A 20899-nucleotide genomic window follows, 5' to 3' on the forward strand; every position below is an offset into this window, starting at 1 on the left:
CATGTAATACCAGACAGACTCAATGTTGTTGACATCAGGGCTCGGTGGGGCCAAATCGTAACTTCCAGGTCTCCTTTTCCTTCTTTAAACTTTAAATTGTTCTTAATGACAATGACCGTATGTTTGGAGCCATCATTCTGTTGTAGAATAAATTTGGAGCCGATCAGATGCCTCCTGATGATACTACATGATGAACAAGTATTTGCATTTCCCAGAATTGAGGACACCATTACTCTTGACTAAATCCACAACTCCTTATGCTGAAAATCAACCTCAAACTTGCCATGAACTTCCATCATGCTTCACTGTTCCTGCACTCATTATTATGCTGCTCTCTAGCACTTTTGCGAACAAACTGCCTTCTTTCACAACCAAATCTTTCACATTTTCACTCATCAGTCCAGAGCACCTGCTGCCATTTCCTTCACCCAGTTCTTATAATGTTTTCATGCAGTTGAGTCACTTGCTTATTTTCATGTTGAAGGTATGATTTTTGCATGCAGTTCTGAGCTGATTTTATAGGCAAAAAGTGGTCACATCATTGATTTGAGTAATTTCTCTTTTTTTCCATTTTGTTTATTGATACAAATAAACTATTAACATTTCTTTTTTGAAAGCATTCTTACTTTTGCAGCACTTTTCCACACCTTCCTAAAACCTTTGCACAGTACTCTACATGTATGTCATAATGTGCAGTATGATGTACCGGTATGTCATAGTGATAATGAGAGCACAGGAGCAGTTACCACATTGATCACCAAGGAGCTTTGCTTAACTGACAGCCGCGCTCCTGCAGCTGCAGCAACAGCAGCCGCGCTCCTGCAGCTGCAGCAACAGCAGCCGCGCTCCTGCAGCTGCAGCAACAGCAGCCGCGCTCCTGCAGCTGCAGCAACAGCCGCTGCTGGGCCCAGATTGTCTCTGGCTGTTTAACTCTATAAATGCAGCAGGCAATAACGACTGCTGCATCCAGATGGTTGTGAGAGGTAGGGTTCTCTCTTTCTCACCCCATTTGCCCCTCCAAGATGGTGATGACATGGTGCTGATATTTGCCATAGCAACTGGAAGACATCGCGCAGGCCTCCTGACAGTGGAAGGATGAGTGTAATGCACTGCAATACAGGAGTATTGCAGTGCATTAGACCAGTGATCAGAGTATTCAGTGTGAAAGTACTATAAAGGGACAAAAAAATAATAAAAATTGTAAAACAAAAAAATTGCTACAAAAGAACAGAATGATAATGGAAATATGTTTTGCCATGAAAAACGCATTTGGCATGTAAAAACAAAAATGAACACACATCTGTTATCGCTTTATCCCAAACTATAAAACTGTCATTATTTAACTCTTAAAAAATAAAATCGGACACACAAAAGTCTACACTTTCCTACATAAAAAGTAGAATAAAACATAATCAAAAGTTATATGATAAATAAAATGCTATCACTAAAAACGTCATCTCGTCCTGAAAAAAAAAACAAAACATTTTTTGTAAAAAACATGTTTTTAGGTAGCAAAACAAAAAAACCCCACACCCAGACTGGCTACGGGTCTACTCACCTGAATGTGACAGCTTCATGCATTCCTATGAGGCTGCCATGTACAGAGTAGGAGACTCACGGCCAGTGTGCGCAAGCACGGTCTGTACACGGGACTGACACATGACAGCGGCTTTTAGGGAGTTAAATGGCCAGGACTGGTGCTAACACCGATCATGGCTGATGCAATAGGGTATGCTATAGCATAAAGCGGACACTCGCAAAATTTTTGCCCGTCTAGTGTTACTATTCATTTATTCCTTGTTGCCATTAAGAAATAAGGCACTAAGTGGTGGGACAAAGAAATAAGGCCACTTAATGACTGCGGAAAAAAAACAGCATATTGGCGGCCATAAGGAGATAAAGCATTGCACTCCATTCTATTACAATGAGCTGTATAATATGCATGTGTGTATATATAAATATATATGCGCATGTGTATATTTATATAAACACACATTATACATGGTAGTGTGGGACCTCCAGAGTCGGACATACTTTGTAAGGTTGAGGTTCGCAATGAATAGGGGGCTCCTGTCCCTAATAGGGTATTTGGGAATGGATTTTGATAAACCCTTATTTTGCTGCATCCGAACTGTAAAATGATGTTAGAATGTAAAGATTTGCTTTACTTACCTCCTTACACCGCCAAGGGACAACGGTTTCAGGTTGTGTTTCTATCACTATGTACAAAGGGAATAGACCACAAATACACAATGTTCCTTTATTACAACCAGTGGAAAATCAAACATGGAAGCCATCACCATCGGTAATTACATTTATTCTAAAGTTTGCCACATATAAATGCTGAAATACATTACAATGGTGTCCGTGTAACAAAAAAATGCAATATATTTATAAATCCTCAGCTGTAGAAACGGAACTGCTTCAGGTCGGCGTCCCGAGTACCACGTTACATATGAAGCACCAAGGTACCAGCACTACACACCTATACACCACAGGAGGTATAAGGACACTATACATACAGCTCCTATATGACTACACAGTAACTACATGCACTCTGTGCACAGAAGGTCAGTGATAAGAAAACCCCCTTCATAAATATTTGAAGAAAATCTAGAAATCTACCATTAAAAAAGAATTGTAGTTACAAATGATTGTTTCCTGTACAGAGGCAGGTCCCTCGGGGGCAGTACTTTGTGGTCGTGTTCCCTGTCCAGAAGCAGCTCCCTCAGGGGCAGTACTGTGTGTGGTCGTGTTTCCTGTACAGAGGCGGCTCCCTCAGGGGCAGTACTGTGCGGTTGTGTTTCCTGTACAGAGGCGGCTCCCTCAGGGGCAGTACTGTGCGGCTGTGTTTCCTGTACAGAGGCGGCTCTCTCGGGGAAGTACTGTGTGTGGTTGTGTTTCCTGTACAGAGGTGGCTCCCTCGGGGGCAGTACTGTGTGGTCGTGTTTCCTGTACAGAGGCGGGTCCCTCGGGGGCAGGACGTTGTGGTTTTCATAATGAGACCTGGTTTATTACAGGACGCTGGAATCTGTTTTCTGAGCACAGACACACAACTGATGCAATGGCACCACATAAAGGACAGATCAGCCACCTAACTGGAGCATGCTAGGCATCAGAGGGCGAGCTGGGGAGCAGCCTGACCATGGCTTGCAGATTCCTCCCCTCTATGTAGTGTTCAAGCTATAATCAGGTTGCTATAGGGCATCAGGCAGTTATGGTGATAGTAAAAAAGCCAATCTCAGATTCATTGTGCCGCTATCGTAAAGGGGTTGACCTCTACTAGGACAACCTATTCTTGATCCAAATGTTTGGCCCCGATAAAATAAAAAAGCTTATACTCGCCTCCCGTGCTCACGCAGCTCCTGCGGTGTCAGCACTGGCGTCACTGTCTCTGCCGTTGGACAAATCAAACATGAAGAGGAAGTCCAGGCTGCAGCTGATCTCTGAATTCCTCTTCATGCTCAATTTGACAGGAGGCGGAGACAGTGACGCCAGCACTGATTGGGCGCTGGGGGTCACGTGTCACAACAACCACATGACAGCCCCGCAGGGAGCGAGTGCCGACACCACGAGAATGGCGCCAGCACAGGAGGGGAGAATAAGCTTTATTTTACCAGGGCCAAGTGTGGGGGATGACGAGGAGTGGACACCTTCTTTAAAGTGAGTCTCCACCATGTATTTTTTTTTTATAGGTCCAAAATGCAGTGCATAATAATCTCCTAATAAAGGGTAGGATCATAAAGCAAAGCCATATCCAAATCTTAGGTGGGAAACCATGTTACCATGATAAAATGTCCCCTGCTGCGACCTCTAAGGGATTGTCCACTAAGTATGTAATAATCCATTATGGCAGAACTGCACAGACTAGTGGAAAATCTACAAGTTACACAACTTGCACAACTCCAAGTTGTACAAAAATGTTTAAAGTTGTTTCATGCCAGAAAATTGGCAAAAACATTGTCATGAACTGGGGCCTAAGCCTATGTGCACACAGTTTTGAGAGTTTTTTTGAGCAGAAACTCTCCAAATCTCAATACTCCTCAAAAACGGAGTTTCCGCACAGCTTCTGCTCTGAAAACTCCGCAAAGACACTGTGTTCACAGAACCTAAGCGCGGAAATGATGAAATTAATCAGCACAGGCCGTTGGACCTAAAGCGAAGTTGGAAATTCACCAAGCATAAAGGAAAAACCGAGCATAAATGGTAAAAATAGCAAAATTTTATTAAATAGCAAAACTAGATATCAAAACATTAAATGGACATAGATCTATGACAATACAGGTACAAGGTGCCAAGAGGCACAGCCCATTAAAGCATCAACCCCTGAGGGTCATTTAACAAAACGAGACTATGAAAACAATGCAGTGTGTTATACATAAATACAGGCACTAGTAGACCAAATAACATTTGCATGTAAATAATGTTTCCAAAGCGACCTTACCAAAGAAAAACAGGAGGACGATAATGTGCTGTGAAATGTTAGGCTTTCTCAAGAGGCAGCCTCTTCAGAAAGCCTAATATTTCCCAGCGAAACGCGCGTTGAGGCGTTTTTTTCGCCACCACTGAGGTGTAATGTTTCATCTACATCCTTCACAGCGCATTATCCTCCTCCTGTTTTGTCTTTGGTAGCGTCACTTTGAAAACATTATTTACATGCAAATGTTATTTGGTCTACTAGTGCCTGTATTCATGTATAACATATTGCATTGTTTTCATAGTCTCATTTTGTTAAATGACCCTCAGGGGTTTATGCTTTAATGGGCTGTGCCTCTTGGCACCTTGTACCTGTATTGTCATAAATCTATGTCCATTTAATGTTTTGATATCTATTTTTGCTATTTAATAAGATTTTGATATTTTTACCATTTAAGCTTAGTTTCTCCTTTATGCTTATGTCTTATCGAGCTGGTATATATTTGCTGGTGTGGTACTGACCACAGGTCCATCTGTTGTGCCTTATGTATTGGGTCCATTTCTTTCTGGAAATTCACTTAGTCTGGTGCAGAGCAAGAGGCGCAGAAGGGACTTGTACAGCAGCGGGGCAAAAATTGTGACTTCTCCCTCTGTCCCATTATAGAACAGTCAGATTTTTAAGGTGGAACCGTGACAACACCCCATTCATAGAAATGCACATAACATGAATGATGTGGACAGAGAGCCGTTTGGAAAGAAGGTTAAGACTTCTATAAAAGATACAAACTGGCAGAAGTCTGACTACACTGCCCCTGTAACAAATGCTGGCTTTTAAGACGATGGTGTCCTTAGTGTAGGGAAGTGCAAACTGGTATCGATCTCCGTCACAAGGAGTACATTCCAAAATAATATATTCATGATATCAATACATACTAAATGGCAAAAAAATTACAAGATATGGTAATGCCTACAACAAAACTACAACTCCCAGCCTGTCTGCAGTTGTAGGTCTGCACAGGTGGGACACCTCTGATCTATAGTGTGAGCACACAGCAGCCACCTTCTGGTGACGAGAGTGTATTACACCCAGGTTGTTCTCTGCACTGATATGATTTCTGATACAAAGTAACTTTTACACCTACTAAACAATTAGATAAATTAATGTCTGGTCATTTATTAAAGCTCTCTGGCAGTAAAATGTACCATATTGTAAATGGCCATGCTGGATCGGTCAGGGCAGGATGTGCCCTCAGTTGGTGGCTCTCCATTTTGGCTAATAACCAGAATAAGATACAAAATGTAGAACTCCATCTTACACACCGGAAAGATAAACATTTTACAAGCTATTTTTTGTCCAATTTACTATGATCAAGTGCCACCTGGATCACACCGTAAAGACATTGAAAGACCTTTTGATGCGTAAAACTGAAATATTGACCTAGAAGTAAAGCAGGTAAACATTATGTATACATTACTCATATATAATAAATGCTAACATGCTGTACCAAGCATTGACCCTGGAAGGAAACATATGGGACATATTGGAGGCACATCAGCTGCTAGAAACAACAGTGCCTGTGTATGGTCAGAAAGGTGGCACAAGCCTGCCATCTAGTGGCCATAGCTGTGAGCTGCTGATTACAGAATTATTCCTTTACAATTCAAATTACAGAGTCCAATTTAACACTCATTTTACTCAAATCTGCTCCCTTTACAACAGGGACAATATTCAGTATGGTGCCTCTTCCTTTCACCAGTTGGTTCTCCTTGTTTTATTCTAAAGCAGCAGAATGTTCTTTCCCAAGAGATGAAATAATTATTGGTGCAGGCATCAGACTGGCGACACGTCCGGCTCCACCAGTTTCCCACTTTACTATCAGGATGAACTGTGATTTGCCTTTATAGTTTCTTTACTATCCCATGATTTGTAGGTATAACCAGCGGCCGGACCCCTAACACTGCTGATATCAGGCCGACACAGGCCACGATTCATCATTGTCGTCTCTCCACTGCTCTGGACTATTTTGCCTTATTCTCTGTACATTTTGCACTATTTTTTTTATGTTTTTTGGATTTTTCCTCTCCATCTTTCCTTATCCTGATGTTTTAGACAAATAATGTAATGAGACTTTGTAAAATGTCACTTTTTTTTTAGGGAGGTGGTGATGGAAGGGGACAGCTCACTCCAGTTCCTGACTGCAGTAAAGTTTTTGCTGCAAAAACATCAATAGCACAATACAAAGAGAAAAATGAGACCCCCCCCCCCCTAAAAACCCCTCAAATACAGAACCAGAGCCACAGTCTGCGCATACGGGCAGATGGAAATGTTACACACCTCTGCTAGTTCTATTCAAGTACAGCAGAGCAAAGTTTGTCAATTATTCTTGTGTTTCTGAGGAGAATTAAAAATAACAGTTTTGAGAAGTCTTTTTTTATAGCAGAACTTAAGTCACCCGCTCCCGTTATAGACATTCAGCACAGGCCGGTCTGTACCTTCATAGGAAACATGTCTGCAATGCCACCGCACTCTGGCTCCTCCTATGGCGGACCTATGCAACTGCATTATGGGAGACCAGATTTTGTACTTCTGCAAGAAGCTGCCTCAAGAAAACTATGCCTTTAAAGAGAACCTGTCACCATGAAAAGGATTTCCAGCCTGCAGTCATCGTACCATCATGCCGGAGCGGCCGAGCAGACGGATATATGGTTTATGTGGGAAAAGATTCAGTATAACCTGTTTTATTAACAGAAATCCCTGCTCAGGCTGGGCTTATGAGTCCAGGGGCCAGTCCTAATCAGTGAGAGCCCGCCTTCCCCACACTAGTGTATATAGAAATAGGGGTCATTCATGGATTAGGACCGCCCATTGGACTCCTGATCAGTGAGAGCCTGCCTTCCCCACACTAGTGTATACAGAAATAGCGGTCATTCATGGATTAGGACCGCCCACTGGACTCCTGATCAGTGGGAGCCCGCCTTCCCCACACTAGTGTATATAGAAATAGCGGTCATTCAGGGATTAGGACCGCCCACTGGACTCCTGATCAGTGAGAGCCCGCCTTCCCCACACTAGTGTATATAGAAATAGCGGTCATTCATGGATTAGGACCGCCCACTGGACTCCTGATCAGTGAGAGCCCGCCTTCCCCACACTAGTGTATATAGAAATAGGGTTCATTCATGGACTAGGACCGCCCATTGGACTCCTGATCAGTGAGAGCACGCCTTCCTCACACTAGTGTATACAGAAATAGCGGTCATTCAGGGATTAGGACCGCCCATTGGACTCCTGATCAGTGAGAGCCTGCCTTCCCCACACTAGTGTATACAGAAATAGCGGTCATTCATGGATTAGGACCGCCCATTGGACTCCTGATCAGTGAGAGCACGCCTTCCCCACACTAGTGTATACAGAAATAGCGGTCATTCATGGATTAGGACCGCCCATTGGACTCCTGATCAGTGAGAGCACGCCTTCCCCACACTAGTGTATACAGAAATAGCAGTCATTCATGGATTAGGACCGCCCATTGGACTCCTGATCAGTGAGAGCCCGCCTTCCCCACACTAGTGTATACAGAAATAGCGGTCATTCAGGGATTAGGACTGCCCATTGGACTCCTGATCAGTGAGAGCCCGCCTTCCCCACACTAATGTATATAGAAATAGGGGTCATTCATGGACTAGGACTGCCCATTGGACTCCTGATCAGTGAGAGCCCGCTTTCCCCACACTAGTGTATACAGAAATAGCGGTCATTCAGGGATTAGGACTGCCCATTGGACTCCTGATCAGTGAGAGCCCGCCTTCCCCACACTAGTGTATATAGAAATAGCGGTCATTCATGGACTAGGACTGCCCACTGGACTCCTGATCAGTGAGAGCCTGCCTTCCCCACACTAGTGTATATAGAAATAGCGGTCATTCAGGGATTAGGACCGCCCACTGGACTCCTGATCAGTGAGAGCCCGCCTTCCCCACACTAGTGTATATAGAAATAGCGGTCATTCAGGGATTAGGACCGCCCACTGGACTCCTGATCAGTGAGAGCCCGCTTTCCCCACACTAGTGTATACAGAAATAGCGGTCATTCATGATTAGGACCGCCCATTGGACTCCTGATCAGTGAGAGCCCGCCTTCCCCACACTAGTGTATACAGAAATAGCAGTCATTCATGGATTAGGACTGCCCATTGGACTCCTAACCAGAGAATGAGCAGAAATTTCCAAGAAAATAGAAGTTATAGTGAATCTTTTCCCACAAATTGTCCTGCTCCGCTCCCCCTGCTCTATAACATGTGGCTGACCGGTTATGATAGTTTGTCCAATCGGACATGTTTCTTTTGAGGAATAAAAATGGTGGGCTGGGTGAGAAGATTCTGACGAGGCTCCTGGAAAGTACTGGTTCTCCGAGCAGAAACGCAGCTGCTGCATTTAGTCTCCTACAAAATGCTCTATGGGGAAAAAGTATTCATAGCACTGCTCAATGAAGAGCCTGACTACCCCCCTGTAAAGACCCCTCATCCAGCCAACCAGAACGCTACTGTGTGCTGGGGAAGAGCAAACACTCAGGAAGAGGGCCATCTACAGGGGACGGCTCTGGTGGGTAATCTGCTAGATACATAGAAATGGAGGTAGGGAGACTTCTTCCTTCTGGAGAACTACTTTTTCCCCAGGCTCCATAGCCTTTAAGGCTCCATATCACTGGTTGAATGTCCACAAGGAAACCCATATCTGTTAAAGAAAAAAAACAACCTGTAAGACTAAGGCTGGGGTCACACGGGCGTAGATTCTCTCCTCCGGATCCATTATGGTACTGACACGCTGATCTGAGTGTCAGCATAGTGTGATGCAATTATCTTGGATGAGAGAATCATAGCAAAATTTCTCAATCTTCTCCATTGTGTGAGACTGCAGAAATCCGAGTGCAGTCTGATGTTTTCCACGCCCTCATAGACTTTAATGGGTGCATGCCATTGATTTGTGGAGCCACTCGCAACATGCTGCAATTTTTTTCTCATGCCAAATCGGTATGAAAATAAAATGCAAATCTGCACTGTCCCATAGTATAAGACTGGGCCGAGTGCTGCTCGAGAGCGCGCGACTGAGCTATACGCTGGTGTGAGCCCGAAGACTCCGCTCTGCTCCCAGCTGATTCCTACAATATTTCATCACTACCCCAACGACCGATACGGGCAGGAGCACAAGGACATCCATATGTGAGTGCAGCATGGCCAGTCACCACCAAGAAAACCCCCTCCTTAGTAGTGATGAGCGTGTGGCCAGACCCCCAAGACCAGGCTTATATTCATAAAGCTATGCAATGGTAGAAGAGGGGCCGCAGCAGCAGCACATACCGGAGATGTGGGGACAGTGCTGCCTGTAGTGAGGCCGTACAGAGGAACGTTACCCGACGTGGCTGCCCTATGGCCGCCATATACCACCAATATACAGAATCCATCTATGTGCCTGTCAATAAAACAGAATGTGATTGGTCGCAGAATACATTTAGGAAAACCACAAAGTCTACAAATGTAGAATTACATCACCATATTAAAAATGACTTTTTTTTAGGCTGTTTGAGTTTTAAAAAAATGAGGGTAATTAGAAATGTCCCTGTAAACGTGTGACCATTCCTGGATGTGTGCGGTCCTGGACCGTGCACTGTATTGGGGGTTCACAGGGGACCGTCGTTGATTCTTCAGTGATACAGAACAGTTAGTGTCTCGTCTGCACATCGCACTCGCTCCTAGTTTTGCTGCCTGCGTTTCGCTGATCTCATCTTTTCGAAGCGCGATTCCATTTCTTCCAGGACTCGAGGGGTGTACCGGACCACCAGCTTTACCTTTCCTTGGGCAGCTTTCAGGAGCTCCACAGCTTTCTCGTGATGCTCACCTTCCACGCTCTGCACAGGAGACAAGTATCAGCATTGTACCGTCATCATGTACCCGTCGTACTATGTTGCCTACGGTTATAAATAGGGGATGGGGGTCACACGGAGCCATAGTGATGGTGCGTCAGGGTGTGCTAAGGGTAGAATAAGCACATGTGGGGATGTTACCATTTCCTTACACCACCAGGAATGTATGACGGGGGCTGATATGACAACAGGAACACGGACCCTCTCATGGTGAACTCCGACCCCCAACCCCCCCTTCATTGGTGAAAATCCCCTGCCCCCCCCCCCCACGGTGAAAGGCACTGACCTCCCCCCCCCCCCCCTTTTATGGAGAGTACTACAATTTCTTGGAACTAAGTGTATTAAAAACCCTTTCTGATAAAGACTTCCTTGACCTGTTACCCAGCCGCTCACTTCTATCACTGTAGTGGGGATCTCCACACTCAGACCCTCACCCTTTTATGACGCAAGTTACACTTAGATGAAAACTGTCCCTATAGCCCTAGGTGAGGTTGCTTCATCTAAGGAGGAATTGTCGTTTAGGTTGTTCTCCATGTCACAGTGCCGGGGCAGTGCCCTCCGATACTAGCTCACAGCCCCCTGTATGTCGGGATATAAGCAGCTCCTGCGGCTCCCTGGAAGGGAAAGTGAATGCTGGAGACATTTCACCACTGAGATCACTTGCTCTCTGCCCATAAACCATCACCACAGAAGAATTCCTCCATTAACCCATTAATGTGAGGCTGGAGAGAGCAGTTATAGGAAGTTTCGCCCCCAGCAATTTGCCCCAGGTACATTTCGCCCCCAGGAAGATTCGCCCCGCACATTTCGCCATCCGGGGCGAAATGTGCGGGGGCGAAACATCCTGGGTGCCAAATGCTGGGGACGAAATGTGCGGGGGCGAAACATCCAATTCCCGGAGAGAGCGTGTAGCAGAGCGTCTCCAAATACAGCTCAGGGGACAGTTACAGGACACTATAAGAGAATCCTATCCTCCATTATCTCCCATGTCCCAATGTATCCACAGTCCATCACTGGGCGCCACAAATTCCTGCGCGGGACAGGGGCCACCACAACCAATAAATTTGTTACAGCAGTTACTGGATCTCAAGGGAAGAGAAGAGCAAATATAATTTTTTTTGTCATTTATCAGACCTGTTACATTTTTGTTAAATTTCAAAAGATGGTTAACACTAGAACTACTGATGGAGTCATTTTGACTCCTTTCGTTTTTTATTTCTCTTCTGTGACTACATTTTTCAGAATTCCGGCTTGAAACTCGGTGACTTTTCCTCAAATATGATGTGAAAAAAGATTTTGTGAGAATAAATAATTTTGGTGAAAAATTTGCGCGTTTTTTTCAAAATTTACCAAGAACTACTGAAGGGAGTCATTTTGACTCCCTACTATATTTTGAGGTCCTTTTGTCACTAAATGTTGCTATAAAGTTTCGTGCATAATTTTTTCACTCTGTCTTATTTACCCTGATGTTCATATAGATGTAGTTCAATTTACATGTCAACTTTTCACATTTTCCTTGTGTTTTACCTGCTTGTATTACTGTGTAATGCTGAACAAAATAGCTTGTTTACTCTAGGCTCTTATCTTATGCTAATGAAGGGTGGTGTTTTTCTAAGGTCCTAGCAGGAGACAGTATTCTGGATAGTAACTTTACTTTCAGTTCAGCTGAAGAGACAAAGAGAACAGACGCAGACATACGAGCTCTGAAGACTCATACAGGTATGAATTGTTATGAAATAGTTTAGCTGTCTGTCAACTGATTCAGCCCACCTACTTTTGAAGGTGGCAGAACAGTTATTATTTCTTTTAGTTTTCATTTCATTTCTATTTTTCAGCAGGGAACTATATAGAATTATGGAATTTGTGAGGAATATGGAGAGAAGACGTTTGATAAAGCCTCAGGATATTCTGGCTACTTTGCAATCCATACCGGAGGATGAATCGGAATCCGAATTGCAGGAACATGTATTTGATTCTGACAGTGATGAAGATTTCATTCCTCAGAACATGTCAAGTGAATCTGAAGACTCAGAAGGAACAAATCCAGAAGGTAAGTAGTTATGTGTATTTGTTCTTCCACACACTGAGTTAGGGCCTGTGCACACTAGCAGAATTCTGGCTGAATAGCCATCTGGATATTCTTGCCGCAATACAGGCCGTACCTGCCCGCTCATGCCTGAAGCTCCGCTCCGAACCCCGGGCTGGAGCCGCTGTCAGGGACAGAGCAGCGCTTGCTTACGCGCGAGCACGGCTCCGTCCCAGACAGCGGCTCCAGCCCGGGGTTCGGAGCGGAGCTTCAGGTATGAAACTCCGCTCTGTACCTGAGCGGGCAGGTACGGGCCGGATTGTGGTGAGAATATCCGGTCGGATATTCCGCCGCTAATCCAGCCAGTGTGCACGGACCCTTACAAAACAAAAATTCTAAATATTCATCAACTTTTTTACAGATATTCCAAGCACATCAACTGGGGATCGGGCTCATGCAGTTATGTTGCCTCGTGACCATCCTCCTGGTCGTGGACAGAAAAAATCAGCAAAACGTCCCAGAAATGAAAGAACAACAGATAACGATGGTGGCGAAGGTAATGCAACAACAAACACCAGAGAAGGCGAATCTGAAGGAATACTAGTTTCAGCGGATAGTATTCAATGGAAACCTGTTGAAATTGGAGAACACTTGCCTGGTAGGCGTGACAGCCAAAATATTCTTCGAGAAGCACCTGGCCCTACAGGATACGCCAGAAGAAATATCATTATCGATAGTCCTTTGAGCGCATGGCGTTTATTTTTTGATTCATATATATTGACACATATAAAGAACTGTACGCTTGCAGAAGCATGCAGGAACAATAATTTACAGTTTACTCTATCTGATGAGGAGCTAGATGCATTCATTGCGATATTCTATGCTCGTGGAATATCTGGCACGAACCGTCACTCGATTAGCAGTATTTGGTGTAATGACTGGGGAATACCGTTTTGCAAAGCGACAATGTCTAGGGACCGCTTTGTTGAAATTATGAGGTTTCTCAGATTTGATGAGAAATCTACTCGATCGGAGAGACTGCAAACGGACAAGTTTGCTCTATTTTCTACTGTGTGGGACAGGTTTATTGAAAATTGTATTGCGTGTTACAAACCTGGCCCATACATAACGGTGGATGAGCAACTTTTCCCAAGCAAAACTAGGTGTCCATTCACGCAGTACATGCCTTCCAAACCAGATAAATATGGCCACAAATATTGGCTAGCTGTTGATAAGAGGAGCAAATATCTGGCAAATGGCTTCCCTTATCTAGGCAAAGATGACACACGCCGTGCTGAGGACCGTTTAGCTGACCATGTGGTAATGAAGTTATTGGACCCGTTTTTGAAAAAAGGTCGCAATGTTACAACCGATAATTATTTTACTTCAGTAAAATTAGCTAAACAGCTAAAAAGCAAAGGAACAACCATCGTGGGAACACTGAACAAGATAAGGCGAGAAGTGCCTAAAGAAATAAAATCCATGAAAGAGGAATTGTACAACACTAAAGTGTTTAGAAATGAAGACAATTTTACACTTACAGTATATCAAGGAAAGCCCAACAAAAATGTTGTCATTTTGAGTTCCGTCCATCCAGATGTTGTTGTTGCGTCTGATTCCGCTAAAAAAACTCCAGAAACGGTAAAGTTTTACAATGAAACAAAATATGGAGTAGATGTAGTGGATCAGATGGCACGAAAATATACCACACGAACATGCACAAGGAGATGGCCTGTTCATGCATTTGAAAATGCCTTAGACTTTGCGGGTATAAATGCATGGATAATATTCAAGGAGATTACCCACCAAAAAATGTCACGCAAGGCATTTTTGCAAACGCTTGTGAGAGAGTTGAGTGGTCCTTATGTCACAGATAGGGAAAAGGGTTCCACGTCCCAAGTTTCTACATGCTCAGAAGTGATGGTTCAAACAAAATTTTGCCAGATCAAAGAAAAGTGCAAGAAAAATAGATCTGTCGGAAATTGTAAGACTTGTGGTAAGTCTTTGTGTGGGCAATGTACTGCCATAAATCAAAGGCAATGCCTAAAATGCGAAACACCAAATGTTTAGAAGGTGAATTCTGCGCCATATTTTCATTTTTATGCTCCTCCACCTACATTTTCTCTGCTTTTTGTTCTTCAGTTGTTGTTTATATGTGTGCACTTGAATAAAAAAAAATGTTTGAAAAACGTCTATTATAATTATTGTTATTTTCTGTAGAAAAATAAGAAAAGCAGAAAAAAAACAATCAAAAGCATTACTGCTGGATCTCACAATAATAATACATTACAAAAAATATAATTATTAATAAATAACCACAAATGAAACTAAAAATAAACGAAAACAAGCAAGGAGTCAAAATGACTCCTTTCAGTAGTTCTAGGCGGGGTCACGAGTCCAGTAGTCCTAGTGTTAAGCCTCTTTAAAAGTGTATTTCCATTTAAAGCATGTGTGGTATATCAACAGGATACGCACAAATACCTGATAGGTGGGGATCATTTGGGGCTTGGTTAGGTCCCTGGTTGACTTGCCCATGTTTGCCACCCTGCAGTTACAGCACAGGGGGCACTGACATAGATGAAGGGTGCGCACTCCTTATCTGCACACTCATCAGGCTTATCATTACTATGCCATGCTTTTTTCCCCAGCAAAGGTTTTCATAAGTGAGGGGCCATATTGATTCTGAGATCTTCTTTTATACTGCATTAATGTACAGAAAGATTCCTTACCACTCCATTAACGGAGAGGAGCTGGTCCCCGCGTTTCAGGCCTCCGTGTCTATCTGCTATGCCACCGGGGATAATACGAGAAATATAAATGGGAGAGTTCTGCTCTTTTCCTCCCATTATGTTGAATCCCAGACCTTCTTCTGTTTTAGGGAGTTCAACAACCCGAGGGTGAGAATGTCCTTCACTGGCAGCAAAAGCCGCCACCGTAGCCTGGAAAAGAGGAAACCTTACATAAGTCCCTGCACAGGAGAAAAAGGGCACAAAGCATGAGATATAACAATAGGTACAGGAGGACACAGCAGCATGGGATATAACAATAGGTACAGGAGGACACAGCAGCATGGGATATTGTAATAGGTACAGGAGGACACGGCAGCATGGGATATTGTAATAGATACAGAAGGACACGGCAGCATGGGATATAGCAATAGCTACAGAAGGACACGGCAGCATGGGATATAGCACTAGGTACAGGAGGACACGGCAGCGTGGGATATAGTAATAGGTACAGGAGGACACGGCAGCGTGGGATATAGTAATAGGTACAGGAGGACACGGCAGCATGGGATATAGTAATAGGTACAGGAGGACACGGCAGCGTGGGATATAGTAATAGGTACAGGAGGACACGGCAGCATGGGATATAGTAATAGGTACAGGAGGACACGGCAGCGTGGGATATAGTAATAGGTACAGGAGGACACGGCAGCGTGGGATATAGTAATAGGTACAGGAGGACACGGCAGCGTGGGATACAGCAATAGATACAGGAGGACACGGCAGCATGGGATACAGTAATAGTACAGGAGGACACGGCAGCATGGGATACAGTAATAGTACAGGAGGACACGGCAGCATGGGATACAGTAATAGTACAGGAGGACACGGCAGCATGGGATACAGTAATAGTACAGGAGGACACGGCAGCATGGGATACAGTAATAGTACAGGAGGACACGGCAGCATGGGATATAGTAATAGGTACAGGAGGACACGGCAGCATGGGATATAGCAATAGGTACAGGAGGACACGGCAGCATGGGATATAGCAATAGATACAGGAGGACACGGCAGCATGGGATATAGCAATAGATACAGGAGGACACGGCAGCATGGGATATAGTAATAGGTACAGGAGGACACTGCAGCATGGGATATAGTAATAGGTACAGGAGGACACGGCAGCATGGGATATAGCAATAGATACAGGAGGACACGGCAGCATGGGATATAGTAATAGATACAGGAGGACACGGCAGCATGGGATATAATAATAGATACAGGAGGACACGGCAGCATGGGATATAATAATAGATACAGGAGGACACGGCAGCATGGGATATAATAATAGATACAGGAGGACACGGCAGCATGGGATATAGTAATAGATACAGGAGGACACGGCAGCATGGGATATAGGAATAGATACAGGAGGACACGGCAGCATGGGATATAATAATCGTACAGGAGGACACGGCAGCATGGGATATAGCAATAGATACAGGAAGACACGGCAGCATGGGATATAGCAATAGATACAGGAAGACATGGCAGCATGAGATATAGCAATAGATACAGGAAGACACGGCAGCATGGGATATAGCAATAGGTACAGGAGGACACGGCAGCATGGGATACAGTAATAGTACAGGAGGACACGGCAGCATGGGATATAGTGATAGGTACAGGAGGACACGGCAGCATGGGATATAGTGATAGGTACAGGAGGACACGGCAGCATGGGATATAGTAATAGATACAGGAAGACACGGCAGCATGGGATATAGGAATAGATACAGGAGGACACGGCAGCATGGGATATAGTAATAGGTACAGGAGGACACGGCAGCATGGGATATAGCAATAGGTACAGGAGGACACGGCAGCATGGGATAAAGCAATAGGTACAGGAGGACACGGCAGCATGGGATATAGCAATAGGTACAGGAGGACACGGCAGCATGGGATATAGCAATAGGTACAGGAGGACACGGCAGCATGGGATATAGCAATAGGTACAGGAGGACACGGCAGCATGGGATATAGCAATAGGTACAGGAGGACACGGCAGCATGGGATACAGTAATAGGTACAGGAGGACACGGCAGCATGGGATACAGTAATAGTACAGGAGGACACGGCAGCATGGGATACAGTAATAGTACAGGAGGACACGGCAGCATGGGATATAGTAATAGTACAGGAGGACACGGCAGCATGGGATATAGTAATAGATACAGGAGGACACGGCAGCATGGGATATAGTGATAGGTACAGGAGGACACGGCAGCATGGGATATAGCAATCGTACAGGAGGACACGGCAGCATGGGATATAGTAATCGTACAGGAGGACACGGCAGCATGGGATATAGTAATAGTACAGGAGGACACGGCAGCATGGGATATAGCAATCGTACAGGAGGACACGGCAGCATGGGATATAGTAATCGTACAGGAGGACACGGCAGCATGGGATATAGCAATAGGAACAGGAGGACACGGCAGCATGGGATATAGCAATCGTACAGGAGGACACGGCAGCATGGGATATAGCAATCGTACAGGAGGACACGGCAGCATGGGATATAGCAATCGTACAGGAGGACACGGCAGCATGGGATATAGTAATAGGTACAGGAGGACACGGCAGCATGGGATATAGCAATAGGTACAGGAGGACACGGCAGCATGGGATATAGCAATAGGTACAGGAGGACACGGCAGCATGGGATATAGCAATAGATACAGGAGGACACGGCAGCATGGGATATAATAATCGTACAGGAGGACACGGCAGCATGGGATATAGTAATAGATACAGGAAGACACGGCAGCATGGGATATAGCAATAGATACAGGAGGACACGGCAGCATGGGATATAATAATCGTACAGGAGGACACGGCAGCATGGGATACAGTAATAGTACAGGAGGACACGGCAGCATGGGATATAGCAATAGGTACAGGAGGACACGGCAGCATGGGATATAATAATCGTACAGGAGGACACGGCAGCATGGGATATAGCAATAGGCACAGGAGGACACGGCAGCATGGGATATAGCAATAGATACAGGAGGACACGGCAGCATGGGATATAGCAATAGATACAGGAGGACACGGCAGCATGGGATATAGCAATAGGTACAGGAGGACACGGCAGCATGGGATATAGTAATAGGTACAGGAGGACACGGCAGCATGGGATATAGTAATAGATACAGGAGGACACGGCAGCATGGGATATAGCAATAGATACAGGAGGACACGGCAGCATGGGATATAATAATAGATACAGGAGGACACGGCAGCATGGGATATAGTAATAGATACAGGAGGACACGGCAGCATGGGATATAGGAATAGATACAGGAGGACACGGCAGCATGGGATATAATAATCGTACAGGAGGACACGGCAGCATGGGATATAGTAATAGATACAGGAGGACACGGCAGCATGGGATATAGTAATAGATACAGGAGGACACGGCAGCATGGGATATAATAATAGATACAGGAGGACACGGCAGCATGGGATATAGTAATAGATACAGGAGGACACGGCAGCATGGGATATAGGAATAGATACAGGAGGACACGGCAGCATGGGATATAATAATCGTACAGGAGGACACGGCAGCATGGGATATAGCAATAGATACAGGAAGACACGGCAGCATGGGATATAGCAATAGATACAGGAAGACACGGCAGCATGAGATATAGCAATAGATACAGGAAGACACGGCAGCATGGGATATAGCAATAGATACAGGAAGACACGGCAGCATGGGATATAGCAATAGGTACAGGAGGACACGGCAGCATGGGATATAGTGATAGGTACAGGAGGACACGGCAGCATGGGATATAGTAATAGGTACAGGAGGACACGGCAGCATGGGATACAGTAATAGGTACAGGAGGACACGGCAGCATGGGATACAGTAATAGTACAGGAGGACACGGCAGCATGGGATATAGTAATAGTACAGGAGGACACGGCAGCATGGGATATAGTAATAGATACAGGAGGACACGGCAGCATGGGATATAGTGATAGGTACAGGAGGACACGGCAGCATGGGATATAGTGATAGGTACAGGAGGACACGGCAGCATGGGATATAGCAATCGTACAGGAGGACACGGCAGCATGGGATATAGCAATCGTACAGGAGGACACGGCAGCATGGGATATAGCAATAGGAACAGGAGGACACGGCAGCATGGGATAAAGCAATAGGTACAGGAGGACACGGCAGCATGGGATATAGCAATAGGTACAGGAGGACACGGCAGCATGGGATATAGCAATAGGTACAGGAGGACACGGCAGCATGGGATATAGCAATAGGTACAGGAGGACACGGCAGCATGGGATATAGCAATAGATACAGGAGGACACGGCAGCATGGGATACAGTAATAGGTACAGGAGGACACGGCAGCATGGGATACAGTAATAGTACAGGAGGACACGGCAGCATGGGATACAGTAATAGTACAGGAGGACACGGCAGCATGGGATATAGTAATAGTACAGGAGGACACGGCAGCATGGGATATAGTAATAGATACAGGAGGACACGGCAGCATGGGATATAGTGATAGGTACAGGACACGGCAGCATGGGATATAGCAATCGTACAGGAGGACACGGCAGCATGGGATATAGTAATCGTACAGGAGGACACGGCAGCATGGGATATAGGAATAGATACAGGAGGACACGGCAGCATGGGATATAATAATCGTACAGGAGGACACGGCAGCATGGGATACAGTAATAGATACAGGAAGACACGGCAGCATGGGATATAGCAATAGATACAGGAGGACACGGCAGCATGGGATATAATAATCGTACAGGAGGACACGGCAGCATGGGATACAGTAATAGTACAGGAGGACACGGCAGCATGGGATATAGTAATAGGTACAGGAGGACACGGCAGCATGGGATACAGTAATAGTACAGGAGGACACGGCAGCATGGGATATAGCAATAGGCACAGGAGGACACGGCAGCATGGGATATAGCAATAGGTACAGGAGGACACGGCAGCATGGGATATAGCAATAGGTACAGGAGGACACGGCAGCATGGGATACAGTAATAGATACAGGAAGACACGGCAGCATGGGATATAGCAATAGGTACAGGAGGACACGGCAGCATGGGATATAGCAATAGGTACAGGAGGACACGGCAGCATGGGATACAGTAATAGATACAGGAGGACACGGCAGCATGGGATATAGCAATAGGTACAGGAGGACACGGCAGCATGGGATATAGTAATAGGTACAGGAGGACACGGCAGCATGGGATATAGCAATAGTACAGGAGGACACGGCAGCATGGGATATAGCAATAGGTACAGGAGGACACGGCAGCATGGGATACAGCAATAGGTACAGGAGGACACGGCAGCATGGGATACAGTAATAGTACAGGAGGACACGGCAGCATGGGATATAGTAATAGTACAGGAGGACACGGCAGCATGGGATATAGCAATAGGTACAGGAGGACACGGCAGCATGGGATACAGTAATAGGTACAGGAGGACACGGCAGCATGGGATACAGTAATAGGTACAGGAGGACACGGCAGCATGGGATATAGTAATAGGTACAGGAGGACACGGCAGCATGGGATATAGTAATAGATACAGGAGGACACGGCAGCATGGGATATAGTAATAGATACAGGAGGACACGGCAGCATGGGATATAGTAATAGTACAGGAGGACACGGCAGCATGGGATATAGTAATAGATACAGGAGGACACGGCAG

At 45.2% G+C, this 20899-nt stretch overlaps 1 protein-coding gene across 1 annotated transcript in view; it reads right to left on the reverse strand.

Annotated features, from left to right (window-relative positions):
- Positions 1 to 5595: 5595 nt before the first annotated feature.
- LIN7C (lin-7 homolog C, crumbs cell polarity complex component) overlaps positions 5596 to 20899 on the reverse strand; it is a 37045-nt gene continuing 21741 nt past the window's right edge. Inside the window, exons 4-5 of the mRNA XM_073658065.1 lie at positions 15092 to 15301; positions 5596 to 10321 (exon numbers count right to left, since the gene is read on the reverse strand). Of these exons, the coding sequence (XP_073514166.1) occupies positions 10166 to 10321; positions 15092 to 15301 (366 nt within the window). The 3' untranslated portion in view covers positions 5596 to 10165. The remainder of the gene's footprint in view (positions 10322 to 15091; positions 15302 to 20899) is intronic.

Source organism: Phyllobates terribilis, unplaced genomic scaffold (genome assembly GCF_046119375.1).
Source record: "Phyllobates terribilis strain yellow unplaced genomic scaffold, ASM4611937v1 Scaffold_13__5_contigs__length_258822181, whole genome shotgun sequence".
NCBI classification, from domain to species: Eukaryota; Metazoa; Chordata; class Amphibia; order Anura; family Dendrobatidae; genus Phyllobates; species Phyllobates terribilis.